At 33.1% G+C, this 24856-nt stretch overlaps 1 protein-coding gene across 10 annotated transcripts in view; it reads left to right on the forward strand.

The window, feature by feature from the left end:
• Positions 1-24856, forward strand: part of GULP1 (GULP PTB domain containing engulfment adaptor 1) — a 104397-nt gene that overhangs the window by 54430 nt on the left and 25111 nt on the right. For 6 of the 10 annotated variants that reach the window (XM_065880372.1, XM_065880378.1, XM_065880373.1 and 3 more), the window contains 2 exons: positions 2147-2245; positions 7124-7261. The exons of 1 other annotated variant lie outside the window; for it this stretch is intronic. In XM_065880372.1, the coding sequence (XP_065736444.1) occupies positions 2147-2245; positions 7124-7261 (237 nt within the window). The remainder of the gene's footprint in view (positions 1-2146; positions 2246-7123; positions 7262-24856) is intronic. 3 more of the 10 variants (XM_065880380.1, XM_065880381.1, XM_065880377.1) reach the window with 1 other exon arrangement.

The raw sequence follows: 24856 nt of genomic DNA on the forward strand, positions 1-24856 counted from the left end.
ATACAATGTGAGCATGAATGTGTCTCCAAAATGTAAATTAGATGTATTGTGGAACACAGTTGAGAGGTCTACGAGTAGGAAAAGAGACCTAGAGAAATCATGGAAACTGTAGATAGAATACAGTCATCTCAAACTAAAAAAAAAACAAAACAAAAACCAAGCAGGAAGGAGAATATTAAACTTTGTTTAAAATAGTATAGATTGAACAAATATAACCTTCGGCTTAAATGTTTTGCAACATTTGTGCAACAGTCAAGGCCAATAACCAGTATCAACCTTGATAAACATGAAAATAGAACTGGAAGGTTTTTTTTCTCTAATTCAGAAAATGTGCTGGGCAAAAGAAAAGAGTTATTAGTAGATAGCAAAACTAGGTTCTAGGCCTGATTGCTACAGATCCATTTTATGACCAAGGTGACTGACTTCTCTGAGACTTACTTTTCTCATCTTTGAAATGGGAGGATGGGATTGGATGATCTCTGAACCTTCTTGGAGCACAATTATTTCATCTTGATATGAAGCAGAAGAAAAGGTTTCATAAGCCATAGATCAGCTATTTTATGTATATTTTTCTTTTTCTTTGTCTCGTTCTCTTGTTTCCCCTCTCTCCTTCCTTGCTCCCCTCTTTGTTTATTCTACTTGTAGCCACTACTTCCTCCCCTTTTTCATTTTTTCCTTTTTTTTTCTGGCAGAAAAGACATAACAGATAAGTTTAATGTTAGTGGTTGTTTTGTGACGGACTTTTTGGAAACTAAAAGAGGTCACAGGAGAGGTTGTGTCCAGATGTGGAAAAGGCTTCAAGAGCTATTGCTCATTTTCTGTTTCTGGAAAAGAGCAGCACCCAGGAAGCCAGCTTAGACTGCTTCTGCGGCCAGCCATGGGATTGGCTTTGTTCAGACATGTTCACATAGATGGAAAGCAGCTGATTTATTTTGTCAGCCTCCATATGTGAAAACCCCCAAATTGCTTTGATTATACCAATACAAGAAGAAGATTATGAAGGGAAGAGAAACAAATTAATCCACTTTCTTTGGGAGAGAGCTGGGATAGTTTTTAAAGGTCTGCACTGAAGCAAAACAAGTTTCTTAAAGACAAAAAAGAAAATTCTCTGGCATGAATTAGTCACATTTATGTGCAGAATGTAAGACTGCTGAATACCGAGAAAAAAGCTGCCTGTATTTATAGAACAGGACAGATAGCAAACTAAAAAATTATACCACCCAAAATGAAATAAAGCAAATGGAACCCTTCCCCTATAACCCCCTCCCTGGATATCAAGGCAGACATTTCAAGGCATTCTTATATGCATTAATTATGTTATTCTCCATGGCAGTGCAAAATCATGAAAAGAGAAAGAGGCCTTTAAACACTCTCTGCTCTGGGACTGAACTATACCATGTGTATTCACATTAGAAAGAAATACACAATGCATATAAATATGACACACAAAAGAGGACTGAAACCCCATCTTGCCTTACAGATACTCTGTTTTGAATCGAGTTAGGGTGATCCATATGCTAACAAAATGTTATACTAGGAAATAACTTCTTGAACCCCTACAAGAGGGGTAATAAATACAATTTTTTTCAATAGTTCTCTTCTATTTCTTGAAAAGAAAGGGGGCGGGGGGAGGAGAGAAGGAAAGTAGGGAAAGAATAACATTGCCAGATAAAGCCAGGACATTTCAATACTTCTAGACTGAGTCTAGTTCTGAGTGTATTTTTTTGTTTGTTTGTTTGCTTTTTGCGGTACGCGGGCCTCTCACTATTGTGGCCTATCCCGTTGGGGAGCACATGCTCCGGACGCGCAGGCTTAGCGGCCATGGCTCACGGGCCCAGCCGCTCCGCAGCATGTGGGATCTTCCTGGACCAGGGCTCGAACTTGTGTCCCCTGCATCGGCAGGCGGACTCTTAACCAATGCGCCACCGGGAAGTCCGTTCTGAGTGTTTTATCTGGGATAATTACTTCAATCCTTAGCTTCAGTTTGATTTCTAAATATTTGGGGGCCATGTGGAGTTTATAAAAATACTTTATAATGGGCAATAATTTATTTAATGAAATTTCAACACTGAATATGAGCTCCAAATATATGTGTTCATTTTCTATAGAAACAGAATTACAGTTTTGAATAAATTTTCATTTGTAGTTTGCAAGACATATCAAGAAATCTGAAGGCCAGAAAATTCCTAAAGTTGAGTTGCAAATATCAATTTATGGAGTAAAAATTCTAGAACCCAAAACAAAGGTAAGGCTCATTTTTAAACATCGGAAGCACTCTACTCTTGAATTAATTGAAATTATGCTCCTAGTTTAATGAGTATTTTAAAATGTTTTACCAGTTGAAACTGTTGAGTTCTCAGTTAACTGCAATTTAAAACTCTATAGGATTTATAGGGGAAGAAACAACATTTGGAATTGCTTTCTGAGCGGTTTGTTCTGCAGCCTATGTTTGGGATATAAAAATTTATATTAAAAGTGTATTCAACGGTATTTGGTCTTGTATTTAGGAATTTTTCTTCATAAGCTTGAATGAGATGCATGTAAGTGTGGTTCACTGAGTATGAAAGAAGACAAAAGCTGTGTGCTGTTTATTAAAATGTCCTGGACCGACTGTTATTGCCTGTAGACATAATCAGTGTGTATTAGTTTACTAAGGCTGCCATAATAAAATACCACAGTCCTGGTGGCTCAAACAATAGAAATTTATTTCTCACAGTTCTGGAGGCTGGAAATCTGAGATTAAGCTGACAGCAGCAGGCTTGGTTTCCTCCGAGTCTTCTCTCCTTGGCTTGCAAATGGCTGCCCTCTTGCTGCCTCTTCACATGGTTGTCTGTGCACGCATACTCCTGTCTCTTTGTATGTCTTATTTCCTCTTCTAAGGACACCAGTCAGATTGGATGAGGGTTGACCCTAATGACCTTATTTTAACTTAATCACCTCTTTCAAGCCTTATCTCCAAACCCAGTCACATTCTAAGGTATGGGGAGTTAAGGCTTCAACATATAAATTTGGTCGGGACATAATTCAGCCCATAACACAGTGTAAACTTAAGGTTCTTGTATTTGAGAGCTTTACCCCCTACAGATCCAATGAAAAAAATTGGAAAATATAATCTATTCTAGATTCACATTTATTAATATGTACTTACTGTGGATGTAATTGTTTTCACCTAAATTGCATTAAAAATAACTGAGACATTTGCAAAAATAAGTCCCACATACTATCTTAGCCTACAGAATCAGAATTGCCATGGAAATTTTGCATTTATAATATGTTTTAGGACAACTGGACAATGGCATGGATGCACCCACAGTTATTGTTCAATTCCAAAATAAAGAACAATTACATTCTTTCAAACCTCTCAAGCCAAGAATCTAAGACCTCCCTCAACTGTTCTAATTTCCTACTATTCTCCACACTCAATATTAAATAAAAACAAAGAATTGGAGACCACTTTTGTTATGGTTATCCCAAAGTAACTATTGCTGAGGTGGCTGAAAGCAGACAAAAGAAGTGATGAAAGGATAGTGGGATGTCTGGTCTATTCAAGCTCATGAATATATATACGGTTTGCTGGGAAACAAGGCAGTTGAAATTATGGCTCAGATTAACTCATTAGGCAGATGGTAGTTACAAAAGAACAGTAGGCTAAGGAAGCAGTAAGTTATAGAGTGACAATGTAGTCAAAAATGTAGCAACCAAAGTGTAGTCTTATATGCAATTAAAAAGAAAAACAATCCTTGTACTGTATTTCCTTTTTTAAACTAAGTGGATATGTAGTGGCAAATGTCCAGGTAGAACAAGTCATTTGTAGACCATGTTCCTGTTTATTTCTTCTAAACCATATTGATCCCTTTTGGAATGTATGTCTGTGTAATTAATTCAATCGTTTACATGAATTTTAGGACTTGTCAAAGCACACCTTGAAATATGTAAGGCTGATAATACACTTTATGTATCATCTACATGTGTTCTTGTTTGTTTTGATTCAAGTCTACCCATAATATATCCTAAGCTATAAAAATTTCACCAATACCATAATCTATAAATTATAATCTACTAAACCATTCTATTATTGAACATTTAGAATGCTTCAAATTGTTCATTAATTAATAACAAAATTTAAGTATTTAGAAAATACAAATATGATTAAATGCAGTATATAAAGAGAACGTCATTAGTGTTTAGAATCAACAGTTTAAAAATGGCATATCTTTACAAATCACAAAATATAGAGACTTAAGGATACTGCAAGATGACTAACACTGATTTAGTATGTGGTGTGTGTGTGTGTGCGTGTATTTAAAAAGACACAAAGAAGCAGATCATGGGAAATGCATATGTAGCAAATGTTACCCGTTTGTGATTATGGAGCCCACATAATAAGACTCCCATAATAATGAGTTTCCTGTTTTCAACCTGTCAACCGTATCATTATGTTCCCTAAACTTGTACTGTCAAATCTCTATGCCTCTCCCAACCTAAACCCCACTTACAAAACATCAGTGAGTTGGGATTCAACTCTGTGATTAGCCAACTGACTTTTGTTCATGGTATTTCTTACCCAAATCAATAACACCAATGCTTTTCTTCCCTGTCCCAAAGTCTCAATTTCCTATATCTAATAGCTAATTTTAAAGAGACCCAATTTAATTTTTTCCCAAAAAAGTAAGTTTTCCAAACTTTTAACCAGAAAGAAACATCTCTATTTTCATCCCTGCCAGACTTGAAGAGTGATCTTGGAGTTTTAAAATCTTTGAAATGTCTTATAAATTCTATTATATTACATATGGATAGACAGCAACTGACCCTTTACTCATATATCACATGTGAATATAGAGTGTCTGACTCTTTACCTATTATAGAATATACCATTTTTTGAATCCATAAAAACATATAGGTAATCTAAAAAAGGGATTACCAGCTCTTCTGGGCATTAGTGCCCCTAGGAGGCTCCTGAGAATGCCACTTGCTGGAGACCACCCAGGCCTTTCAGATTCAGAATCTACAGAACAAGACTTAGTATCTATAATATAAAAAACAAGAAAACCTCCCCAGGTGACTCTGATACAGCCTGTTCACAGATATGCATTTAGGAATCACTATTTGAGGAGATGTGAGTGAATCAGAAATAATCTATCATATATTTTATTTTGGGTATAAGCTGTAATTTAGGAAAAAAATAATTAAATATGTTGGTCCTAAGATAAATTTATTTATAGTAAAACATACATGTTTGCTATACATTTATATAGTAAATATATTTATATATTTAAAATTTATTCTTAACCAAATGGACTTGATAGAAAATAGACCATTTTTCTATACCATTTGGATGGATGAAAATGGAAGTGAAAAGCAATATCAGTTGACTCCAATATCTTTCTTCCTGTGTCTTTTCCTCTTTTGCTTTTCTCACTTGTCCTCCAAATGGAGATTTTGCATTACTGGAAAAAGGTGGTATAGGTGAATTGGGGATTTACTTATGTTTTGTTCCAACTCCAATAATATATCGTCAGTGTTAAAGGATAATTGTGTTCTCACTGTGCTTAATTGTATTCCTGAGTCTCTTTATCCTGTCTCACCAGAAATCAGTACTGTATCATAAAGATGTATCACAACAACAAAAACTCACAAAAGTAATAAAATTATAAGTTTCAGCACCCTGGTCTTCTTTTGTAGAAAGGTACCTCTTGCCAGTCTAAACAAAACTTAAGATGATTCCCAACTGTCATAACCAAAGGCTTTCTGTGATCACATTGGTTGGTGAGTGAATGAGGAACTGCATAGGTTTCACCACCAGCTGTGCAAATGATGTGTTTTCATGTTAAATACTTGCAATTTCTCCTATAAACGGAAAAAAATGAATCATTTTTCTATATTGTATAGCAATGATATGTCCTTTTTATGTTTAACATGATTATACAGTTAGTAAACTGGCGTAGACTTGCTGTCAGTATTTGGGAGCTACAGTACAGCTGAAGGCCATCGTTTGACTGTATTAATAATAAAACAAAGATATGCCAGTGAGAAAAAGACTGGTCAATCAGGCAAAGTGTAGGAGAAGGATAGTCTCACACAAACGTGGTCAGTGTCCATCTCAGCACTAACCACAAGAGAGGAAAGATGACTTCATCAGAAGCCTTAGTAAGCTGTTTACAATCATACAGTATACAGCTTCATTTTAATTTTCATGCTTGCAAACAACCCTTTGATGACTTACCATTTGTTTTGTATGCAGTCAAGAATGCAGCCTGTAGACAAATTCTCTTAGCATTTATTTGTTTAACTTGTTATATGTACTCATTTTCGGTCTGAAGGGCAGTAATGTAAATCAGAGTGATAGAGAAAATCTCAGCAAGCTGGCACGTCAAACCCTGAACTTGGAAGGATGTAGTGACAGATGCTATAGTTGCAGTATATGGTGTGTGTGTGTGTGTGTGTGTGTGTGTGTGTGTGCATATATATATATATATATATATATGCAGTATTTATCTTTCTACTGATTAACAAGGTTGATTCAGCAATTTAGAAGCTGGATGTCTAGATCTTCTTCATTCATTGCTCCAATGGAAAACATTACAGAAGTTGCAAGGATGATTTCCTTAGACAGAAGAGTTTCAAGAGTGTATGAGTTACCATGAAGACATGTAATATGTAGTATGTTTCATATGAAATTGTGTACAAATGAAGTTATGTTTTAAACTGTAATGTTTGTAGCAGTAAGATAAAATGAAAAGTATTCTGGTTAAAAAGGGTTCTGCTAATTCTGTAACCTTGTGGAAGCATCTTAATCTCTCTAGACCTCAATATCCTCCTAACTAAAATCGCACAATATAAAGTAATGGTCTCTGAATCCCCTGTAGCTCAGAAAGCCCAAGAACCTCTGATCCTCTTTTCCCTTCTGTTTTTCTAAGTGCTATTGAAATGACTATCTTAGTTTAATCCTGACTCAGGAGGTTTATCTCATTATGTGTTTGTTTAAGTTTGAAGTGTATGTAATTATAAAATCAAGGAATGACAGATGATGTTTCATAAGTTGTATGTTATTGGCACAGCTGGTATAGCAGAAAATGGAAAAAAAAATCTCTTCAACTACGTTTATTTTCATCTGTGTTCACAGGAAGTTCAACACAATTGCCAGCTTCACAGAATATCATTTTGTGCAGATGATAAAACTGACAAGAGGATATTCACTTTCATATGCAAAGATTCTGAGTCAAATAAACATTTGTGCTATGTATTTGACAGTGAAAAGTGTGTAAGTATGCCAGATGTTTTAGGGTGGTTTGTTCTGCTCTACAAGCCAGGAATTATCTTGTTTCTGACATTAGTAAAGTATTTGGAAATGAATAAGTTCTGCAAATACTTAACTACACTAATAGATTCATCCTGTCATGAGAATATGCTTCAGGATTTCATCCTTAACTAAATCCTCATGTTCATGGGCACAAGCTTTCATGCAAATTTCTTTTCTTAGAATGTCATGCTTATGTTATACATTTGTCTTATAATCACTTGATTTATTTGAAATTTTAAACTCAAATACGATTTAGTAATATGCATATAATGCAAAAGAGTAATTGCGACCAAAGTATTTATCTTTTTTTTTCTGGAATGTGATGGATCTGATGAAAATAAATATTTTAAACTCCAGGAAATGAAACGTGTATGGCTTCTCAAAAAAGTCTCCAATACTTTGAAAATCTGGTTCTTGATTTTCATTATTCAGAAAACTTAATATAATGAAAGGTGGTAAAATTGTATGGGCGTGTGTGTGTGCCTGTGTATGAGCTTGAGAATGTAATCTAAGGTTCTTAGCAAGTAAGAACAATTAGAGAATTCCAAAGTTAAGTTCACTAACAGTTCTTTAATCATCTGGAATCTTAAGGAAAACCCAATGTCTTGACTACAAGCATAAGCTAATGCTAATCATAACCTAGTCCGAGGTCCTGTTATAAAACATAAGATGTGAATTCCAAGCACACATTGTAGCCTTTGATAGCTTTAATTGAGGAAGAACATCTAACCTCAACAACATGATTGCCTTAGACAGAAAGAAACTTTATTTATTTATTTGCTCATTTTTCATACTGGCAAAAATAACAGGGACTGATATTATCTCTATTATATAATTTATTTCTCTGGTTTCAGTACGTGAGCTTCTTAAAAACAAATACTTTTATTTGTCCATGTAACTCCTGCGTCAGGTGAACAATAGATGCTCAATGAATTTTTTCCTTAAAGAAAAGACTATGTGGACAAATTTACAAAAGATAGAGCAAGTTATTATCTGTATCTTTTAAACTGTAGTTCTTTAAACAGGCAAACTAATGTGCTAAGCTACTCCGCATCATAACATGTTTTGAGAATTTGATGAATATTATGAAACATCTCATCAGAAAAATATGCTTATCCATATAAGACAATATTATGTGAACAATATGGCATTTTATATGAAATTAAAAAGTTGTTTTTGAAATGTATCCTATCGAATGAATGCATTATATTTAATGTCCCAAATGCTTCTTAACCATAATTGCTTGCAAATGTTTTCTCTGTGATTGAGAAGATTAAGGTTGATACTTATTGAATATCTTCTATGTGTAAGATATTATAACCTTTTACCACTTATGACAAACAGTAAATTCAGTTGCCCTTCTTTATTGTCTTACACATGGGAATAAACTTCCTTGGGGCCCTTTGAAATATTCATAACCCAAGTCCATTATAAATACTAGTCTTCTTATAACCTTATGTCACATGTTTTATCTTTCTTTGATCTCCAAATTTATTACATGATTATTTAAAATATAAGCTTGCTAGAATTCCCACGTACTTTTATTGATTTCAAAGTATAAACTCTGTTACTCCCTGATCATAATTGTTTGTAACTGATTTCCAGAATTTCAGTTCCTTGACCCATTATTCCTCTCTGGATATACCATATTAGCTTTCTTTTTTCTTGAAGGTTGAAAATATTTTCTTGAAGCCTACAGCAGTGGCTCACAACCATTAGTGTGCATAATGGAGGACCCTTTACAATACAGCTCATTGGTTCCCACTACAAAAAATAAGTTCATATTGATTCGTGTTGGAACTCAGGAAATCTACATTTAACAAGTCCACCGAGTGATTCTGCTGCAGGTAGATGGAAGTCTGAGCTTTGAAAAGCAAGGATCCAAGATATCTCTCCAACTATAAGTTGGCATCACTTTCATTAGCTTAAAGAGGACATGTTTCCTCAAAGTTTCATTATATCATTTTCGCCTCAAAGTTTTATTTGCTCTAATTATAACAATGTATATATTCATAATATTGATTTTATATGTATGCAGAATTTTGAAATGCCATCCTCTCTAATTCTCATTTCCTAGTTATTGAAAATTAAAACAGGAAAATAAATTATGGCCCGATTAACACAACTCTTCCTCTTATTTTAAGAAACCAAAGCTTGAGAAGTTGAGTGACTTTCCCAAAGTTACAAAGCTAGGAGATAACAGAATCAGGATTGAGATTTAATACCTTGAATTGCCATTGTAACATTTATCCAGTCATGCTATCTTACTCCCAAACTGTGACCTGTTCCAGGGGCCTTGTCTTATATATTCATTATATTTTATCCTTTCAGTACTTCCATGAAATTGTTGAGAGTTTCAAGATAGATGAAGCCCCTCTTAGCATGCCATGAGACTGGAGTTCACTACTTTGTTAACATGTTGTGTTAATGAGTCTCCCTCCATGATGACAATGAGGATAATGTGGGGAGCTAGAGTACCCAGCCCTGCTAAGCAGTAATGAAGAGAAGCCAAGTAAGGAAGCTAAGCTTCTATCCCCACCAGGCAGTAATGAGGCAATGCTCTCCCATTCCCATTCCCCTACTGGAACCGTGTCAGAGAGAGCCACCCAAACACAAAGTTTAAATAATTTCCAGCATCTCATAATATCTAAAATATCCAGGGTTCAATTGAAAATAACTCATCATATCAAGAATTGGAACATAAACTAAATGAAAAAAGATGACCAATAGATCTCAACACTGAGATGAGAGAGATACTAGTTACCAGGCAAAATTTTTGTCTGGTAACTGGTAACAAAACCAGCCAACATAAAAATAATAAAATAAACCATTACAATCACACTTGAGACAAAAAGTAGAAAATATTACCAAAGAAATAGAAAATCAAAGCAAAGAAATTGAAGATATAAAGAAAACCCAACTGAGAATATTAGAGCAGAAAAATACGATAGTCAAATAAAAAATGCAATATATGGGCTCAGAAGGGAGAGGACAGAAGAAAGAATCAGCAACCTAGAAGATCAAAAAATAGAAAATGCCCAATCTGAACAACACAGAGATAATAAGCATACACATATGTATGCACACGCACATGTGCACACGGGCATACACACAAAACAATACAAAAGCAAAAAAGAAATTCAGGGACCTGTGGGACTATAACAAAATATTTAACATTCATGTGTCATCAGAGTCCTGGAAAGAGAGAGAAAAAAAGGTAGCCTTGAAAAAAACACATGAAGAAATAATAGTTGCAAACTTCCCAAATTTGGCAAAAGACATAAACCTATAGATTCAAGAAACTGAATGAACTCCAAACAGGATAAACCCAACTAATTCCACACCAAGTCACATCATACATAATCAAACTTCTGAAAACTAAAGACAGAAAAACCTTGAAAGCAGCAAGAGATAAACTAGTCCTTACCTATAGCAGAAACATCAATTCAAATGACAGTGTATTCCTTATTAGAAACCATGAAGGTGAGAAGGAAGTAGCACAGTATTTTTTTGAGTGCAAAAAAAAAAAGAGTGCTGTCAAACCAGAATTTTATATCCAGAAAAAAACATATACTTCAGAAATTAAAGAGAAATCAAAAACTTATCAAATGAAGGAAAACTAAGATTATTTGTCACTCCCAGATCTACCCTAAGTGAATGGCTAAAGGAAGTTCTCTAAACAATAAAAGAAGGCATCTTGGAACATGAGGAAGGAAAAAAGAACAGGATAAGCAAGCATATGGGTAAATCTTTAGTTTTCTAAATTATGATTGACAGTAGAAGCAAAAAATACTTTCTGATATGATTCTAAATGAATATACAGAAAATATGTAAGGCAATTATAAACAGGGAAAGTTGAAGGGATGTAAAGGGAGGTAAGGTTTCTACACCTCTCTTGAACTGGAAAAATGACAGCATTAGTAGACTGTGATAAGTTGTATAAATATAATGTGAATTCCAGAGCAACCACTAAAAAAGTTATAAAATGGGATACATTTTAAAATACTATGGGTAAATCAAAATTTTATTATAAAAATGTTTTTAAAACCCATAGAAATTCAGTAAAAAGAAAAGAGAAAGAGAAAAAATAGAAATAACAGAAAAGAAAAAAATTAAATGGAAATTTAACCTCTAATATATCAAAAATAACATTAAATGTAAGTGGTCTAAGTATACTAATTAAAAGAGATTGCTAGAGTAGATTTAAAAAAACCCAGATATATGTTGTCTTCAAGAAGCTTGCTGCAAGTATAATGATACAGGTGATATAAGAAGGTTAAAAATAAAATGATGAAAAAAGATGTATCATGCAAAAATTATTCTAAGAAAGCACAAGTAAGTGTATTAATATCAGATAAAGTACACTTCAAAGTAAAGAAAATTATCAGAGACAAAGAAGGACGTTATTTAATGATAAAAGAGTCATACCACCAAGAAGAATAACAATCCTAAATTTACATGATCATATCACAGAGCTGCAAAATAAATGAAACAAAAACTGATAGAACTGAAAAGAAATATGGGGTAAATAGACAAATACATAATTATAGTTGGAGCCTTCACCACCACTTTTCTTAAAATTAATAGAACAACTAGACAGGAAATCATCAAGAATATAGAACTCAACAACATCAGCAACCAATGGAATCTAATTAGCAACTAAAGAGAACTTCATTCAATAACAGCAGAATGCATATTGTTTTCCAGTGCCAAAGGAACATGTACCAAAATAGACCATATCCTGGGCTACAAAGCAAACCTCAAAAGTTTAAGAGTTGAAATTATAAAGCATGGGTTCTCTGACAACAAAGAAATCGACCTAAAAATTAATAACAGAAAGATAACAGGAAAGTCTTCAAAAACTTGGAAGTTTTGTTTTTCCATATGTCAAAAAGGACAGCACATTTGTAAACATTCCATATGTTAAAGAGGAATCTTTAAGAAGAAAAACTTTAAATGTGTGAACTATATAGAAATGAAATAGAACATATCAGCATTTATGTGACTCAGCTAAAACAGTTTTGAGAGAGAAATTTTAACAACTAAGTTAAAATATTTGAAAGCAGAAAGTTTCAAATTAATAATCTAAGCTCCCAGCTCAAGCACTTATCAAATTAAAGTAGGCAAAAGGAAGAAAATAAGAAAGATAAGAGAAGAAAATTAATGAAGTTGAAAACAAAAACAATAGAGAAAATCGGTGAAACAAAGAGCTGTTTTTTTAAAAGATCATAAAAGTAACAAAATTTCAGTTAAGATTGGCAAAGTAAAAAAAGATTGGCAAAGTAAAAGAAGAAAAAAAAAAAGACACAAGTTACCAATATCTGGCATGAAACAGGGATTTCACTGAAGACCCTCCAGGTATCAAAAAATAATGAGGGTGCTATAATCAACTACCACATACCACCCAATATTAGATAATTTGAATAGCCCTGTAACTATAAAGGAAATTGAATTTATAATTTCACACTTATTAAAAGAGAAATCTCCAGTCCTAGATAGTTTCACTGGAAGAATCCATAAAATGTTGAAAGAGGAGTTAACATTGTTCAACACAAGCTATTCCAGAAAATAGAAGAGGTGAGAGAATTCCCCAAATTCATTTTATGAAACTATTATTTTCCAGACACCAAAACCAAGTAAAGATAGTGCAAAAAAAGGAAACTACAGACCAATATCCCTCAGAAATATAGATGCAAAAATTTCTAACACAATATTAAATATAATTTAGCAATATATAAAAGAATTCTACACCAAGACCAAGTAGAGTTTGTTCCTGGGATGGAAGTTTTATTCAACACAAAAAATCCAACAATATAATTAACCATATTAACAGGCTAAAGAAGAAAAGTATATGATCCTATCAATGTTTTAAAAAATATTTGAAAATAATCAATCCCCGTTCATGGTTAAAAAATCTCAGAAAAATAGGAAAAGAAGGAAACTTCTTTAACTTAGTAGGATTGAGGATTTTTTTTTTTTTTTGCTATCTGTCTCATATATAACCAAAATGTTTTTGTTCTAAACAGCCAGTGAAAAACCATTAGAGTATGTCATTTCTGTCATAGATTTGTGGATATGATTTTAGATGAATTTTAATAGCTTATATTACATGTTTATGGCAATAAATAATTATTTTCTAATATAGAACATTGTTTCTTACAAAGTTAATATGATTAATATTTAACATTATTATTGGTAAAATGAATATAACTGATATAACTGAATTTAATATATAATGAGGAAATTTAGACTTACAGGTTGCTCCCATAATCAAACTTTAGTATTATTATCCTTAAAGCATATGTAAATATATACATATATGTAAATATATATAAAACCCATAACCTCCAGAATGATAAACAACTTATAGTTGTTACCTCCATGAAGACTAGAGGGGACCAAGATTAAAGTTAAAGAGCTAAAGGAAACTTTAAATTTATCTGTAATGGTCAAAGACTTTAACATGGATTATACATATATTCAGGGAATTAAAGGAAAAGAAGGTAGTAATAAGTAAACATGAAAATTTCAGCATAGAAATAGCAAATATAAAAAATAATTAAATGGTTAGGTAGAATAGCTGAAAAGAAAAAAAATAAGCTTAACATCAGATTTAGGATGGCAGAAAAAATGGTCAGTAATCTGGAAGATAGATGAGAGAAATTATCCAATCAAACAAACAGAGAATATAAATAATAATAATAGTATTGAATAACAGAGCCATAATCACCTGTGGACAAAATAGAGTTCTAACATATGTGAAACAAAAATCACAAGAAGACAGGAGATAGAAGGTAAGAAAGAAAAAAAGTACTGTCTGAAGAATTCCCAAATGTGGTGAAAATTGTCAATTTACAGATTTGAGAAACATGACAAACTTCAAGCTGAATAAATTATAAAGAAAACTACCTGTAATTGTATCACAGACTATCTATAAGAGAGTTGGAGAGAGAAAGAGAGAGCAAGAGAATGATTGAGGGAATGAATGGATCTTGAAATCATCCAGAAAATTTTTAGAAAGACATATCTTTACATACAGATAAAAAGGTAGTATGAATGGCAGCTGACTTTTCATTAGTATCAGTAGAGGCCAGAGGAGAATATAACAATACCTTTAACATGCATAAAGTAAAGAGATGTCATAACAGAATTTTACACCCATTGAAGGCTCAAAATTTAAGTCAAAATATTTTGAGATAACTGAAACTGGAGTGATTTATTACTAGCAGAACTGTGCTTCAAGGTATGCTAAAGGAAGTTCTTTAACCCAAAGGGAAATGACACAAAAAGGAAGTTCAGATGTGCAAAAAAGGATAAAGAAAAAAAAGCACTGGAAAAATTGTGACTAAATATCCATTCTTTAAAACAGAACTGGTTAAAGCAAAAATTGTAGCCTTGTATCATGATGTTAACAAATGACAGTAATAGCACAAAGGATGTATACTATTGGACTTAATAGACTTACACTATTTCAAGGGTGTTATTATTTATGTGAAATGATACCATATTAACTCTAAGTGGACTCTGGTAACTTAAGGATGCATATTGTAATCACTAGAGCAATCCACTAAAAGTAATTCAAATGTGTATAGCTAAAAGCCTATAAAGAAAATGTAATGGAAAATAATTTTTTAAATGAAATTTAAAGAAGGCAGGGAAAGAACAGCAACATAAAAGCAGGTGGACCAAATAGAAAATAAAAAAACAACATAAATGTAAAAATATACCAATCAAAGGCTGAGATTATCAGGCAGCAATTTTAAAACTGTCCAACTGTTTGGTCTCTAGAAAACACACACTTTAAATATAAAGACAAATATAGGTAAAAAACAAAAGATTGAAAAAACATATGCCATGCAAGCAATAAGTGTGAGAAAGTTGGTGTGGCTATACTCATAACAAAAAGGTGACTCCAAGGCAAGGAATATTACCAGACATTGAGATAAAGCCCACAAAGATTAAAGGACCACTGTGTTTAATTTAATAACACTGATTTTTAAGAAATGAAGGAGAAAATCTAACAATTACAGGTAGAAAAACACAAATTGACACCCATAGTCATAGATGTTAATGCCATTCTCAGCAATTGACAGAGGAAATTGAAAAAAATAAACTTACAAAAAATGAAAAAATAATATCCACCACTTTGATCTAATTGACATGTTAGATTATCCCAAGCAACAACAGAGTATAGTTTCTTTTTTTAAATTTAATTTTATTTATTTTTTTATACAGCAGGTTCTTATTAGTCATCAATTTTACACACATCAGTGTATACATGTCAATCCCAATCACCCAATTCAGCACACCACCTTGCCCACCCTCCGGCGGCTTTCCCCCCTTGGTGTCCATACTTTTGTTCTCTACATCTGTGTCTCAACTTCTGCCCTATAAACCGGTTCATCTGTACCATTTTTCTAGGTTGCACATACATGCGTTAATATACGATATTTGTTTTTCTCTTTCTGACTTACTTCACTCTGTATGACAGTCTCTAAGTCCATCCACGTCTCAACAAGTGACCCAATTTCATTCCTTTTTATGGCTGAGTAATATTCCATTGTATATATGTAGCACAACTTCTTTATCCATTCGTCTGTTGATGGGCATTTAGCTTGCTTCCATGACCTGGCTATTGTAAATAGTGCTGCAATGAACATTGGGGGTGCATGTGTCTCTTTGAATTATGGTTTTCTCTGGGTATATGCCCAGTAGTGGGATTGCTGGATCATATAGTAATTCTTTTAGCTTTTTAAGGAACCTCCATACTGTTCTCCATAGTGGCTGTATCAATTTACATTCCCACAAACAGTGCAAGAGGGTTCCCTTTTCTCCACACCCTCTCCAGCATTTGTTGTTTGTAGATTTTCTGATGATGCCCATTCTAACTGGTGTGAGATGATACCTCATTGTAGTTTTGATTTGCATTTCTCTAATAATTAGTGATGTTGAGCAGCTTTTCATGTGCTTCTTGGCCATCTGTACGTCTTCTTTGGAGAAATGTCTATTTAGGTCTTCTGCCCATTTTTGGATTGGGTTGTTTGTTTTTTTAATATTGAACTGTTTATGTATTTTGGAGATTAATCCTTTGTATATATGTGCCACATCTTCTTTATCCATTCATCCGATGATGGACACTTAGGTTGTTTCCATCTCCGGGCTATTGTAAATAGAGCTGCAATGAACATTTTGGTACATGATTTCTCAGGGTTTATGCCCAGTAGTGGGATTGCTGGGTCATATGGCAGATCTATTTGTAGTTTTTTAAGGAACCTCCACAGTGGCTGTACCAATTCACATTCCCACCAGCAGTGCAAGAGTGTTCCCTTTTCTCCACACCCTCTCCAACATTTATTGTTTCTAGATTTTTTGATGATGGCCATTCTGACTGGTGTGAGATGATATCTCATTGTAGTTTTGATTTGCATTTCTCTAATGATTAATGATGTTGAGCATTCTTTCATGTGTTTGTTGGCATTCTGTATATCTTCTTTGGAGAAATGTCTATTAGGTCTTCTGCCCATTTTTGGATTGGATTGTTTGTTTTTTTGTTATTGAGCTGCATGAGCTGCTTATAAATTTTGGAGATTAATCCTTTGTCAGTTGCTTCATTTGCAAATATTTTCTCCCATTCTGAGGGTTGTCTTTTCTTCTTGTTTATGGTTTCTTTTGCTGTGCAAAAGCTTTGAAGTTTCATTAGGTTCCATTTGTTTATTTTTGTTTTTATTTCCATTACTCTAGGAGCTGGATCAAAAAAGATCTTGCTGTGATTTATGTCAAAGAGTGTTCATCCTATGTTTTCCTCTAAGAGTTTTATAGTGTCCAGTCTTACATTAAGGTCTCTAATCCATTTTGAGTTTATTTTTGTGTATGGTGTTAGGGAGTGTTCTAATTTCATTCTTTTACATGTAGCTGTCCAGTTTACCCAGCACCACTTATAGAAGAGACTGTCTTTTCTCTATTGTATATCCTTGCCTCCTTTGTCATAGATTAGTTGACCATAGGTGCGTGGGTTTATCTCTGGGCTTTCTATCTTGTTCCATTGATTTATGTTTCTGTTTTTGTGCTAGTACCATATTATCTTGATTACTGTGGCTTTGTAGTATAGTCTGAAGTCAGGGAGATTGATTCCTCCAGCTCTGTTTTTTACCCTCAAGACTGCTTTGGCTATTCGGGGTCTTCTGTGTCTCCATACAAATTTTAAGATTTTTTGTTCTAGTTCCGTAAAAAATGCCATTGGTAATTTGATAGGGATTGCATTGAATCTGTAGATTGCTTTGGGTAGTATAGTCATTTTCACAATATTGATTCTTCCAATCCAAGAACATGGTATATCTCTCCATCTGTTGGTATCATCTTTAATTTCTTTCATCAGTGTCTTATAGTTTTCTGCATACAGACCTTTTCTCTCCCTAGGTAGGTTTATTCCTAGGTATTTTATTCTTTTTGTTGTAATAGTAAATGGGAGAGTTTCCTTAATTTCTCCTTCAGATTTTTCACCATTAGTGTATAGGAATATAAGAGATTTCTGTGCATTAATTTTGTATCCTGCAACTTTACCAAATTCATTGATTAGCTCTAGTAGTTTTCTGGTGGCATTTTTAGGATTCTCTATGTATACCATCATGTCATCTGCAAACACTGACAGTTTTACTTCTTTTCCAATTTGTATTCTTTTTTTCTTTTTCTTCTCTGATTGCCGTGGCTAGGACTTCCAAAACCATGTTGAATAATAGTGGTGAGAGTGGACATCCTTGTCTTTTTCCTGATCTTAGAGGAAATGCTTTCAATTTTTCACCATTGAGAATGATGTTTACTGTGGGTTTGTCATATATGGCCTTTATATGTTGAGGTAGGTTTCCTTTATGCCCACTTTCTGGAGCGTTTTTGTCATAAATGAGTGTTGAACTTTGTCAAAAGCTTTTTCTGCATCTATTGAGATGATCATATGGTTTTTATTCTTCAGTTTTTTAATATGGTGTATCACATTAATTAATTTGCATATATTGAGAAATCCTTGCATCACTGGGATAAATCCCACTTAATCATTGTGTATGATCCTTTTAATGTGTTGTTGGATTCTGTTTGCTAGTATTTTGTTGAGGATGTTTGCATCTATATTCATCAGTGATATTTGTCTGTAATTTTTTTTTTCTTTTGTAGTATCTTTGTCTGGTTTTGGTATCAGGGTGATGGTGGACTCATAGAATGACTTTGGGAGTGCTCCTTCCTCTGCAATTTTTGGGAAGAGTTTGAGAAGGATTGGTGTTAGCTCTTCTCTAAATATTTGATAGAATTCAGTTGTGAAGCCATCTGGTCCTGGACTTTTGTTTGTTGGAAGATTTTTAATCACAGTTTCAATTTCATTACTTGTGATTGGTCTGTTCATATTTTCTATTTCTTCTTGGTTCAGTGTTGGAAGGTTATACCTTTCTAAGAATTTGTCCATTTCTTCTAGGTTGTCCAATTTATTGGCATAGAGTTGTTTGTAGTAGTCTCTTAGGATGCTTTGTATTTCCACGGTGTCTGTTGTAACTTCTCCTTTTTCATTTCTAATTTTATTGATTTGAGTCCTCTCCCTCTTTTTCTTGATGAGTCTGGCTAATGGTTTATCAATTTTTTTTATCTTCTCAAAGAACCAGCTTTTAGTTTTATTGATCTTTGCTATTGTTTTCTTTGTTTCTGTTTCTGCTCTGATCTTTATGATTTCTTTCCTTCTGCAAACTTTGGGTTTTGTTTGTTCTTCTTTCTCTAGTTCCTTTAGGTGTAAGGTTAGATTGTTTATTTGAGATTTTTATTGTTTCTTGAGGTAGGCTTGTATAGCTATAAACTTTCCTCTTAGAACTGCTTTTGCTGCATCCCATAGGTTTTGGATCATCGTGTTTTCATTGTCATTTGTCTCTAGGTATTTTTTTATTTCCTCTTTGATTTCTTCAGTGATCTCTTCGTTATTTAGTAACGTATTGTTTAGCCTCCATGTGTTTGTGTTTTTTACGTTTTTTTCCCTGTAATTCATTTCTAATCTCATAGTGTTGTGGTCAGAACAGATGTTTGATATGATTTCAATTTTCTTAACTTTACTGAGGCTTGATTTGTGACCCAAGATGTGATCTCTCCTGGAGAATGTTCCGTGCGCACTTGAGAAGAAAGTGTAATCTGCTGTTTTTGGATGGAATGTCCTATAAATATCAATTAAATCTATCTGGTCTATTGTGTCATTTAAAGCCTCTGTTTCCTTATTTATTTTCATTTTGGATGATCTGTCCATTGGTTTAAGTGAGGTGTTAAAGTCCCCCACTATTATTGTGTTGCTGTTGATTTCCTCTTTTATAGCTGTTAACAGTTGCCTTATGTATTGAGGTGCTCCTATGTTGGGTGCATATATATTTATAACTGTCTTCTTGGATTGATCCCTTGATCATTATGTAGTGTCCTTCCTTGTCTCTTGTAACATTATTTTAAAGTCTATTTTATCGATATGAGTATTACTACTTCAGCTTTCTTTTGATCTCCATTTGCATGGAATATCTTTTTCTGTCCCCTCACTTTCAGTCTGTATGTGTATCTAGGTCTGAAATGGGTCTCTTTTAGATAGCATATATATGGGTCTTGTTTTTGTATCCATTCAGCAAGCTTGTGTCTTTGGGTTGGAGCATTTGATCCATTCACTTTTAAGGTAATTATTGATATGTATGTTCCTATGACCATTTACTTAATTGTTTGGGGCTTGTTTTTGTAGGTCCTTTTCTTCTCTTGTGTTTCCCACTTAGAGAAGTTCCTTTAGTATTTATTTTAGAGCTGGTTTGGTGGTGCTGAATTCTTTTAGCTTTTGCTTGTCTGTAAAGCTTTTGATTTCTCCATTGAATGAATGAGATCCTTGCCGGTTAGAGTAATCTTGGTTTTCGGTTCTTCCCTTTCATCACTTTAAGTATATCGTACTACTCCCTTCTGGCTTTTAGAGTTTCTGCTGAGAAATCAGCTGTTAACCTTATGGGAGTTCCCTTGTACGTTATTTGTCGTTTTTCCCTTGCTTCTTTCCATAATTTTTATTTGTCTTTAATTTTGCCAATTTGATTACTATGTGTCTTGGCATGTTTCTCCTTGGGTTTATCTTGTATGGGACTCACTGTGCTTCCTGGACCTGGGTGGCTATTTCCTTTCCCATGTTAGGGAAGTTTTCGACTATAATCTCTTCAAATATTTTCTCGGGTCCTTTCTCTCTCTCTTCTCCTTCTGGGACCCCTATAATGTGAATGTTGTTGCATTTAATGTTGTCTCAGAGGTCTCTTAGGCTGTCTTCATTTCTTTTCTTTCTTTTTTTTCTTTATTCTGTTCCACAGCAATGAATTCCACCATTCTGTCTTCCAGGTCACTTATCCGTTCTTCTGCCTCAGGTTTTCTGCTATAGATTCCTTCTAGTATAGTTTTCATTTCAGTTACTGTATTGTTCATCTCTGTTTGTTTGTTCTTTAATTCTTCTAGGTCTTTGTTAAACATTTCTTGCATCTTCTCGATCTTTGCCTCCATTGTTTTTCTGAGGTTCTGGATTATCTTCGCTATCATTATTCTGAATTCTTTTTCTGGAAGGTTGCATATCTCCACTTCATTTAGTTGTTTTTCTGGGGTTTTATCTTGTTCCTTCATCTGGTACATAGCCCTCTGCCTTTTCATCTTGTCTATCTTTCTGTGAATGTGGTTTTTATTCCACAAGCTGCAGGATTGTAGTTCTTCTTGCTTTTCCAGGGTATACTTTCTCTTTGAGTGCAGTGGAATGTTTACAAAGATACATCATATCCTGGACCATATTTTAAGACTCAGTAAATTTCAATATTGAAAATTTTACAGAGTATATTCTCTGACTACGAATTGTCAAAATGTTTTAAATCAAAACACACTTCACGTAATAATAGCTCAAAGAAAGTCACAAGAGGAATTAGATTATTTTTCTCTGAATAACAACAAAATACAAAATATCAAAATTTGTAAAAGACAGTTAAAGCAGTACTTAGAGGGATATTTATAGCTTTAAATGCTTCTATGAGAAAAGATAAAAAGATTAAAAGTAATCATCATGCTCTTGATCTTGAGGAGTGAGAATAAGAACAAATTTAAAACAAAGTAAAAGGTAAAAATAACAATAAATAATATAATCAATGATGTTGAAAACACAATAAAGAAAATTAATAAACTAAAAGTTAGTTCTTTAATAAGGATCCTCTAAAAAGACAGATCAAGGACAAAAATAAAGGAAAGCACAAATTACCAATACCAGAAACAAAAGAGTGGATATAAGTACAGATGCTACAGTCTTTAAAAGGATACAGAGAGAAATATTATATAACTATTATGCCAGTAAATTTGTCAAGTAAGATGAAATTGATGAATATTTGAAAAACTTGATTTAACGAAACTGAGGTAATAACAAATCTGAATATATGTGTAATTAAATTTTTTAAAAAATCTCTTGACAAGTAAAATAACAGACCCAGATAGTTTCACTGTTAAGTTCTATGAAAAAAAATTATCAAATAGATGCAGAAAAAGCACAAAATTCAATCCAATTGATGATAAAATTCATAATATCCTAGGAGTAGAAGGGACGTTTCTTATTCCAATAAGGATGTTAAAAATCCTGCAGGTGACATCAAAATTAATGGTGAATTATTGAATGCTTTTCTTTAAGATTGGGAATAGGGCAAGGGTGCTTATTCTCACCACCTCTGTTTAGCCTGGTATTAGATGTCTTAGATGGTGAATAGTTCGTAAAAGAAACAAGAGGCATAAGGATTGGGGAAAAAAGTAAAACTATCTTTTCACAGATGTAATATGAATTTTTACAAAGAAAGTCGTGTGAAAACTACAAATTACTATGATCATGAAGCAAATTTAATCATAAGATACAAGGTTAATATACAAAAATTAATTGTTTCTGTCTACTAGAAAAAAAAAAATCTGTTTACTAAAGCATGAACAAACATGAAATAATTAGGATTTTTTGAAGAAGATATGCTGAAATCAACAAACTATTGCAGAAATTAAAGAAGACCTAAAATAATGGGAGAGAGATACCATATTTATAGGTTGGAAGGCTCAATTTAGTTAAGTGGTCAATTCCACCAAATTGATCTGTATATGCAATACAATCCTTATCAAAATCACAATGGGATTTTTGGTAGAAATAGAAAAATTGTTTTTAATATGGTAATTAAAACAGTGCAGAATAGAAAAATTAATCTTGAAAGAAAAGACCAAAGTTAGAAGACACGTTTTACCTGCTTTCACAGGGTACTTCAAAGAAATCGTTATCAAGATCAGGTGATATTGATGTAATGGTAGATAAATAATAAACGAACTAGATTGTAGAGACCAGAAATATCCACACATACGTGGTCAATTGATTTTTCCACAAATGTGACAAGACAATTTAATGGAGAAAAGAAGTCTTTGATAATTGGTATTGGAACAGCTAGCTAAATATATGAAAAAATAATACTTAAAAATTAGTTCTTACTTATGCTACATAAAAATAACTTGAGATGGATAATAGATACAAAAGTAGAAGCTTTTATAGCCTGCTGCAAAACTTTCATTAAACATAGGAGAATCTCTTTATGAACTTTGAGTAGACAATGATTTCTTAGAAATGACCCCAAAAGCACTAAATATAGTGGGAGAAAAAAATGATATGTGGGACTTAATTAAAAATAAACATTTTCTATTAATCTATAAACAGTATTATAAAGTGAAATGGCAAGTCACATACATATATCCGAAAAAGAGTTTGTATCCAGAATATATAAAGAACTAAATATCAATAATAAAAAGACAAGAAAACTAATAAAAAATGGGCAAGAGACTGTCTACAGGGAGTTCATAATGAGCGGATAACAAAGGCCAATGATTACATGAAACTGGGCTAATATATTATTCAACAGGGAAATTCAGGTTACAAATACATTGCAATAACATTACTCATCCAGTAAAATAACTAAATTAAATAGATGTCAATATCTGATGTTGGTGAGAATGTGGAGCAGCTAGAACTCTTTTACTGCTGGTGGGTATGTACAATGGTACTTTGGAAAGCAGTTTGGCAGTTTCTTATAATGTTAAACATAGACCCATCCTATGATTTATCAATTTCTTTCTAGGTATTTACCCAGAGATATGAAAACATATGTACACAAAAAGATGTTACAAGAATGTTGTAACAGCTTTATTTATAACTCAGGACTGAAAACACCAGAAATGTCCCTTGATAGAAAAGTGAAAAATAATTTGTGGTATATTCACTGGATGGAAAGTAATCAGCAATAAAACGAATGATACATGTAACATCTGAGAAACTAAAAAAGAAGACGAATACAAAAGAATATATACAGTATGGCCCATTTTTATAGATACAAGGACAGGTAAAACTGATCTATGGTGAGAAATTTGAGCAACGGTTACCCGTAAGAAATGTGATTTGACTAGAGGTAGACATAGGAGAACTTTCAAGGATGATATAAATATTCTATATCTTTAATGATATGGTGGTTATATAGGTTTCAAAACACATGTGGCAAAACACACCTGATTGTACAATCATGGTCTGTGCATTTCATTATATATAAATTTTATCCCCTACTCGCCAAAAGTGTGAGGCTTGTAGAGTCAGATATTCTGAATTTGAATCCAGGTTCTCCTCTAACTAAGTATCAGATTTTAGACAAGTTATACAACCTCACAGAATTGCAGTTGCATAAGTATTGTGGGAATAATAATAACCCCCATCTCACAGAGTCATGAGAAGCAAGTGAGGTAATATATGGAGAATAATTACCAGGGAGATAAGTGCTATCTTAATTAAAAAGACATGTCTTACCATAAAAAGAGACAATGGATTTTAAAAAATTATTATTGTAAACAAATAATTAATAATGAACTCAAATGTTATTAGTGATGAATCAACCATTTTACCATTTAAACAATTTTCTGTCCTGTACACCTTGAGTATTTGAGGAAAACACATTGTCTTACTAAGAAGACACATTGAACTCATTTTAACTTTTTAGTATTCCTTAATATAGCTTATTTTCTTTTCCATCTTTGTTGTAAGACAGATAGTTCTCATATAATTTTAGGCATATATTTTGCATTTTTGGGTTTATTGGGTTAAACACTATAAATACTTTTTATGGCTAAATGCCTTTTTAAACGAATAGTGAACTACAAAAATAACAGTGTCTTAAGTAATCTAAGCTTTATTAATAAAGCATATTTTCAATTTATGTTGCACCTAGGAATCACAAAATTTTAGGATTTGCAGTAGATTAGTGAAAGCAGGGCATTTTCAAGATTTAATGTTGCTACCAGTTGTTATGTCATCTGGAGGTGTTATATTAAATATGAAATATTTCTGATGCATTAAATCAATTAATGCCTTTACCAAACTTCTTTATAATGTTAATAAAGTAAATAAATCTTTATTTACTGTTTACACTGTTCCCAGTAAGACACTGTGATACCAGTTGAGATATCAGTGGAGAAGGAATGAGCTGGTGGACTTAGGAT

This window comes from Phocoena phocoena, chromosome 7, assembly GCF_963924675.1.
Source record: "Phocoena phocoena chromosome 7, mPhoPho1.1, whole genome shotgun sequence".
Lineage (NCBI taxonomy): Eukaryota > Metazoa > Chordata > Mammalia > Artiodactyla > Phocoenidae > Phocoena > Phocoena phocoena.